At 44.0% G+C, this 8,056-nt stretch overlaps 1 protein-coding gene across 3 annotated transcripts in view; it reads right to left on the bottom strand.

The window, feature by feature from the left end:
- Positions 1 to 5,379, bottom strand: part of LOC116100538 (sialic acid-binding Ig-like lectin 13) — a 9,372-nt gene extending 3,993 nt beyond the window's left edge. The window contains exons 1-5 of one of the 3 annotated variants that reach the window (XM_031384327.1): positions 4,842 to 5,379; positions 4,382 to 4,660; positions 4,215 to 4,262; positions 2,029 to 2,122; positions 1,103 to 1,183 (exon numbers count right to left, since the gene is read on the bottom strand). In XM_031384327.1, the coding sequence (XP_031240187.1) occupies positions 1,111 to 1,183; positions 2,029 to 2,122; positions 4,215 to 4,262; positions 4,382 to 4,660; positions 4,842 to 5,277 (930 nt within the window). In that variant the 5' untranslated portion in view covers positions 5,278 to 5,379 and the 3' untranslated portion in view covers positions 1,103 to 1,110. The remainder of the gene's footprint in view (positions 1 to 1,102; positions 1,184 to 2,028; positions 2,123 to 4,214; positions 4,263 to 4,381; positions 4,661 to 4,841) is intronic. The other 2 variants (XM_031384328.1, XM_031384329.1) reach the window with 2 other exon arrangements.
- Between the last annotated feature and the right edge of the window lie 2,677 nt (positions 5,380 to 8,056).

Here is an 8,056-nt window from a genome sequence, read left to right as displayed (position 1 = left end):
AGAGAGAGAGAGAGAGAGAGAGAGAGAGAGAGAGAGAGAGAACAACAGGACAACAACTAGGGGTGGCCAGCAGACATTCATACACCTGAATCTGGACACTGGATTAGCAGCTTGACCTGTCCTATGTGTCCAAACAGAAGGCACCTTAACTAGACTTACCCCTGGAGGGGACAGACCAGGTGACTTAATTTATTTCATTGTAATTGATGTGTCAGACCCTTCTGAAACCTCAAGCAGCAGTTGATAAAAGGGAGTCTTGGGGATCTGGCCCTCAGGTTGTGTACCCCAAGGAGCTCTTTGACTCCCATATTCTTTTCCCCACTTTGAAGGGCTCTGAGACCCCCAGTATGTCAGGGTTTGGTCTCTGTGGAATCTTGATGGAACCTCCAGAAATGTTGTGAGGTATCCATCAGAGAAGACTGCTCGGACATGGGTTTAATCCAAGAGAAAACATATACTAGCTGGCTGGTGACTGCCCTGGGTGCGTGGGATCTCACTGTGGCAATCAAACCTTTCTCAGCATGAGCCTTTAAGTACAAAAACACTTTTCTAGTTTGACATACTTCAGTTAACAAGCACAGGTAGCCAGAAGCAGAACTACAGAAGCCAAAAGACCAGGTAGTACCTTTAAAGAGTTTTCTAAAACTATGGACTTTGATGGATTAGTCTTTGTTTTCATTTCAGCTGGTATAACTGTTTATGTGCTGAGTTTTATGGCCTGAATAGTACTCCCATCATGGAATGAGTGAGTGCTGAGGTCTGGAGGCCTACTAAGATCTGGGGCCCTGTTACAGAGGCAGGATGAAAGGGGGAGTCAGTGACCATGGGAAGATGAGGTTCAGGAATGATCAAGGTTGGGTGAATAAAGAGGTCAATGTGGGTCATGGGGTAAAGGGTGAAGAGAGGTGACCATATAGAAAGAATCACAGCCAGTTCTAGAAAGAGATGGGCCACTGACTCAGGAGATCATGGGATACAACAGGGATGTGGACCCACAGGAGGGTAGCAGATTACCAGTGGCCATGCTAAACCAGGCCATACTGGATCCATCACAAGGAAGAGTCCTGAAGCACATCAAATGCTGGGATCCCATACCACTCACCTGAGAGACTAATCCATGACGGTGTTCTCATGATCCATGTGTGTTGCTGGTCTCTCCACTCTCTTCCTATGGGATCTCATGCTGAGTGAGGAGACAGTGCTTTCAATGTGGGCACGTAGGGGAGCAGGTGTAGCAGTCAGCTATTGTCCTGAACCCCTGTCATGGACTGTAAGGATGGCTGCGGGGAGAGATAGACACACAGACCACAGGACCTCCTAGCTGTGGAAGGAAGCCTTCTTCCTATGATGGCTATTCTCAGTTGTCATTTTGACTTTGTATGGAATTAAGTCAAGTGGTGAAGCACTCCTGTGAAGGATTTTTCTTGATTGGATCATTTAAGCTGGGAAATCCTAAATTTAGGTCTTTTGAGGTAGGGAGCTATACCTCACATCTGGGCCACAGCTTCTGGTGGCAGCCTATATAAAAGACATGGAAGAAAGAAGCATTTGCTCTTTGCCTGCTTGTTCTCACTCTCCCTGGCAAGTTCATTCCTTCCGTGGTATTAGAGTCTACTTCTTTGAGATTCCAGTGTATACAGAAGACCAGCTGAGACATCCAGCCTTGTGCACTGAACAAATTATTGGACTCTTGGACCTTCTGTGAGAAGATAGCCATTGTTGAAATAGTAGGACTATAGAACATAACCCATAAGCCACTCTAATAAATCCAGTGTGTGTGTGTGTGTGTGTGTGTGTGTGTGTGTGTGTGTGTGCGCGCATACATTTTATCAGTTCTGTTTCTCTAAAGAATCCTGACTTAAATGGCCACACTTGACAGATAGCTCCATCATGGTGAGGAACTGTTAGTACCCACACACTCCCTGCCTGGATCTTAAAACTCAAGACCCCCAGCACTGGAGGTCTAGGATTTAATCTTTGGCCTCTGCCTTCCTCACACCTCTGTCTTGTTCAAGGAGCAATACTCACCTGAGGAAGAAGAAGCAGATCCCAAGAAGCAGGAATTTGATAGCCGCTTCTCCCATGGCTACCTGTACCACCTCTGCCATTGGCCTTGGTTTCCCTGAAGAAAGGTAGATGGAGCTGAACTTACATGCCAATCCCAGACAGAGTCCTCCCTCTCACAGTAGATATGGCCTTCTAAACTTCATCCCCAGAGCTGAGACTGCCTCCGTCCATACCTCTATGACTCCCTCATCCTATTGTCCAACAATATATTAGAGAAATTACTTTCTATCATGATTAGAGCCTCTGGCACAGAGGCATGGTGGCCATCTGTGATTCTGCTACTCAGAAGGATGAAGCAATAGGATTATGGGTTCAGAGCCTGTCTGCATTACATAGCAAGATTCTGCATCAAACATCAAAATCAACAATTGCAATGGAAAATATCAGTAACCTAAAGAACTTGGGAGCACGTTTGCATATTGTGGTAAAGGCTATTGTCAAGCACACAAAAAGGACTACTTTAAAAATTTATATTTTTAGTTGTCTTCATGTGCACACCTGAGGGTCTAGTGCCCTCTGAAGTCAAAAGAAGTGGTTGAATCTCCTAGAACTGGAGTTACAGACAGCTACAAGCCACCATGTGGGTGCTGAGAAGTGAATCCAGGTAGTTTCCAAGAGCAGCTGATACTCTTAACCAGTAAACCATCTCTCCAGCCTCCAGGGCAGAATTACAACAGTTAAGTTTATAAGGAACTCAAATGCCTTTAATCTCAATCCTCAGGAGACAGAGGCAGGTATATCTCCATGAGTTTGAGGCCAACCTGGTAATATAGTGAGACCCTGCCTCAAAAGCAAATTACAAAGAGCTCAACAATCCTGCTCTTAATAGTCACAGGATTTTAAACTCATATTTCTCAGAACATTTCAAATGACCAACTATCCATCTTTTTTTTTTTTGAGACAGGGTTGCTCAATGTCCTGCAGCTCACCTTGTTAACATCTGGTTAAGTCTGGTAAGCTAGATTGAATGACCAGTGAGCTCTTCATTTTACTAGCAGTGGAATTATAAGCATGTGTCACCATACTCAGCTTGCTCTGTCTCTGTCTCTGTCTCTGCCTCCGTCTCCCTCTCCTCCTCTCTCTCTCTCCCTTCCCCCCTCTCTTTCTCTCTCTCTCTCTCTTTCTCTCCCCCTTTCTGGGTTTGTGTGTTTGTGCATGTGTGTGTAAAATGTAGATTCTGGGGATTGAACTCAGGTCCCTGCAAGGCAAGATCTTTACTCAATGATTTGTTAAAAGTACATAAAATCTTTATGGGTTAATGCCCATCCTAGGATCAGTCCTAAGGACCAAAATTAAAACAAAGCAAAAAGAGTTTCATTCACAGTGCCTTAGTGGAAGTACAAACTCTCCTAGCTCCCTTTTGGGAATATTCCACTGTCCAATGTCCACGAAGAAACATTTGCTCATCATCCTCTATATTAGAGAGACACTAGACTCCACTGTAATTTGCACTTGGGAATTAGTAATTCAGACATGTAGACAGACAGGCAGGCACACACACACACACATACACACACCTGTGAAAACAGATACAAAACTACTGCACATTGATTTTTGGCAAACATAACCTCAATGGGATGGCTGCCAGAGAGTAGAAGCTGTCCATAGAACTAGATCCAATCAGTGTGTATCAGAGTCATGGGGGACAATGGTCAGTAGGCTACTGAATCCTGAGTTCTCTCAGGCCACATGTGGATAAACCAAAGCTTGGTACTGGGTGTAGTCACTCGTCTGTTCTAAGAAGGGAAATGGATTTCTGTGAACAGCTCTCTGTTTGCTCTGCAAGTTTGTCCATATGGCCATGTCTCCTGCAGAAGCATTCAGAGCAAAGCTATTGACAGACTCAAATGCTGAGGCTACAGGCAGATTCATGAACTGACTAAAAGGGTTTAGGGTATGTGATTCTGTTATGCGAATGCTAATCTATCCCTGTAATGGTTCAGGAGTAAGTCTAGAATCCCAAAGGACTGAGGAAGAATGGGGGGGGGGGCGGAGGGTGGGAAGGTACTCCAGAACTTGAATGTGCTGTGAATGAAGAGGGTCATTAGCTTTCTAAGAAGGGGGTCTTTGTGTTCAGGGTAAAAAGGGATGGACCTTGCTCTGAGCTGAAGATACCTGTTCCTCCAACCCAAGATGACTCCCCCTACCTGGGTCAGTTCTTCCAGAGGCATGGATTGTGGAGTTCTGTGCAGTATCTTGGAGAGAAAAAAAAATAATTTAACATCTCAGGTTTCAGCAACCTTTCTCATAACTGTTCAGAATGCAAGAGGGATGAGGTCTGGGTCCACTATCCCCAATCCAACTATGAACTCACAGATGACATTGATCTGGACAGTCTTTTGAACAGTCACACCAGCTCCAGGGAAGGTCACCTGACAGATGAGGTTGGTTCCATGGTCCTGGAGCCTGGGAGTGAGGGTCAGCACTGAGGAGAAGGTGGTTGTGGGACCCAGGGATATGAGGGCAGCTGACATCCAGGAAAAGATGGGAGGTGTTCCCCGTTCACAAGCCCAGGGCACAGAGCACATCACATCGGTAGGATGACCAAACTCCAGTGTCTGTGGGATGCTGATGTTGGGGGTATGAGTGAGGTCTGGGGAGAAGAGAAAGACATGCATGATCAGGATGGGGGTGAAGGACTGCTATTGAGAAGCCCAGGTTTTGATTTAACTCTTCCATTTCCCTGCTTCATCCCCAGTCAGTCACTCTCAGGCTGGTGTCCTATCCCTGCCCTGTAAGCTTCCTCTGTGGCTATCACGGAGCCAGTACTTTACCTGTCACATGCACCGAGATCATATTCTCACAAAAATCCCACGTTATGCCTCCTTTTTCCAGTCGGAAGAAGTAAGAACCGCTGTCACCCTTCTGTGCATCTCTGATGTCCAAGGAGCAGTCCCCAGAGAGGTGGAATCGGCTCTGCATCTCCTTCTGCACTATTTGGTTTGGGTTGTTTGTAGCAACAAGAGAGTCAAGGTGTGTATTCTCCCCTTCATGGAACCAGTATCCAAAGGCAGGGCCTGACCACATACTCATGTGGTCCTTAGGCAATGTGCAGGGCACAAAGATGCACAGACCCTCCTGCACCGTCACAGACTGTAACTCCAGTGTCAGCGACGCAAAGGTATCTGTGATCCTTCTACGGAGAATAAAGCAGTTTCCAGATGCCCACTTAAACACCCAGAGCAAGGGTAGCAGTCGGGACAGCAGCATCCTGGCAGATGGCCTGGGCTCCTGTGAGTGAGCAAACTGGAGGGCTTGCTTACAGGAACTGGGAAAGTAGCAGAGAATCAACAGACTTCAGCTCACAGAAGAGGAACTAGGGACAGCAGGTGGCCCAAACCTTCCCTCCTATCTGCAGAGAGCACAGGAAAGCCCAGTAGTCAGACATCCAAGAGATGGGGCAGAGGGAAAGTGATGTGGTGGTGGTGGTGGGGTGGTGATGATGGAGAAAGGAGCAGGGAAGGAGGGCTGCGGAGACAGCTCAGCCTGTAAAGTGCTTGTTGCATGAACATGAGGACCTAAGTTCAGATTCACAGCATTTACATAAAGATCTGGGCATGATCATGCACATCTGTAATCCCAGGGCTGGGGAGGCAGAGACAGGAGGATCTCTAGAGCATGTGATCCAGCCACTCTACCTGAATTTGTTATCTCTACATTCAGTGAGAGATCCTTTCTCAAAAAATGAGGTGGAGGAACTAGTGAGATGGCTCAGTGGTTTGGAACACCTATTGCTCTTACGGAGGATCTGGGTTCAATTCCCAAAACCTATAAGGTGGCTTGCAGCCATCCATAACTCCAGTTCTAAGAGTTGTGACTGTAATCTGACCTGCACTGGGCATGCACATGGTACACACATGTACTCCACACATAAGATATACAATAATAAATGTTAAAAACATTTTAATGAGGCAAACAATCATTGAGGAAGACACCTGATGTCAATCTCTGGCTCTCATACCCACACTACATGAACACTGCATATATGGGTGCACAAATATATGCATCCACACATTCACAAGAAGGAAGGGAAGAAGAAAGGAAGAAAGGAAGGAAGGAAGGAAGGAAGGAAGGAAGGAAGGAAGGAAGGAAGGAAAGGAAGGGGTAACAAAGACTAGAGAGCAAGTTCTGAGGGCCTTTCCTACAGCACTGGGGTGGACCTGGACACAGGGATGAGTCTAAGAGCTTTTCTTAGTTTAAGGTCTCCTCTTAGAACGAAGGTCTCTGATGAACTGAAGCCAGTATCTGTTTGCTCACTCATTTATCCAGGAAACACACAGTGAGCTGTGGGCATTGTAGAGCTAGAAACAAGAAGGGAAACGTGTCTGGTCTCCTCCCGTACTGCCTGCGGTACAGGAGCCTCAAACTCTCCATACACTGGGGCTGCTGTTTTCAGAGCTGCTGGCACAGGAGACTTCTCTACCTGCTACTGAGGCATGTGTTTGAGATATATTTGTAAAGCACGAGCTGGGAATTATGTCTCTCACATCTTATGGACTGATTGCCAAGGTGTCAATGACAGTACCATCATCAATGTGATACAAAAGGACGACACGAGTTCTCAACCAGTGCAGGTTAAACAGCTGCCCATGGTGTGGTGTGGGTGGCAGCCATGTCTAAGTCCTCACCTTGCAGATCTGCACTTCCTTTCTGTCTCAAATCTGTATCTCCCAGTTAGATGTCTATCATAAGGCATTGTTTTGTCAGCTAGCATGAGAGGATTGTTTAGGAAAATTTCAATTTTTGATTCAGTAATTATGCTTTCTCAGGTCACAGAATTTGATGTTTTACACACACACACACACACACACACACACACACACACACACACACATCTAAACTTATTTGCTAGATATGATGGTGCACCCTTTTAAGGCCAGCACTTGGAGGCAGAGGCAGAGACAGGCAGATCTCTGTGATTTGAGTCTAGTTTTTTTTTTTTTAACCTTTTAAAAACTTTTATTGCATTATGATGAGAAATGTTACATGATTTCAATTTATCTGAATTTGTTAACATTTAAAAACATATTTTAAATAAATAGAATTAAATCACATTTTTTGTTTTCCTTTTGTACCCCAACTTCTCCCAGAGACCCCCTTCAATACTTACAATATTTTTTTGTCATATTCCTTAAAATTTATAAAATATTATAAAAATAAAAATGAGTATTATAAAAGTTGTTTGATATAAAACAACAATCAATTGAACAGTCTTATGTAGATACTTGTCTACAGCAATACTGAAAATACATATGTTTTTCTCTGTATAAATTTTAAATAACTCCAAACATATTAACTGCATATTTCAAAAGAATACATCACTACTAGTATTTTCTTGAATGAACATAAATATATAAAGTCTTTTTGTTTGTTTTGTATTTAGTAGAGTTTAAAATCTTGGCTCTTACTGTGGTACAAGCCCAAAATAAGAACAATTTTTAGACATTGGATTTCATTGTAATAAAGCTGTACTTCAATGACCCACACATCACCAAAGGATTTTACCTCCATCGTAGCTAAGCTGAGAGTTGACAGTTCTGCTGTGCCAAGGAATGAATTGTAGGCACGATTTTTGGATACAGACTTCCTGCTATGGTCAAAGCTATTTGACTTGAGTGACTTTATTCTAAGCCCACAGAGAACAGGTTACATTCATTTAAGAAATGATGAATGTATTAAGATGGTCTATCCATAAAGTGACTCACCAACTGTTTCAATGAACAATGGTTCTGCTTGGAGGGTGGCACAGACATTAGGCGAGTTTTAGAATTTGGTTCATTAGCTGTGATAATTTGGAAAAGCATTCATCTCAGAGAAAGAGTAACTTATAAAGTCCTCTTCTTCAAACTTGATACAAGAGCTACAAACGTCAAGGAAAGCATTCAGACTCACTCTTTGTTATTCTCTCCCAAGTTAATTGACTATGTTTCTTTTAGGTATATAAATACTTTTGAAATATATAAGCTGTTCTGAAAACCATAGTATAGTG

This window comes from Mastomys coucha, unplaced genomic scaffold (assembly GCF_008632895.1).
Source record: "Mastomys coucha isolate ucsf_1 unplaced genomic scaffold, UCSF_Mcou_1 pScaffold21, whole genome shotgun sequence".
Lineage (NCBI taxonomy): Eukaryota > Metazoa > Chordata > Mammalia > Rodentia > Muridae > Mastomys > Mastomys coucha.
Note: the sequence above shows the minus strand (reverse complement) of the source record. Positions and strands in the feature narration are given on the sequence as shown.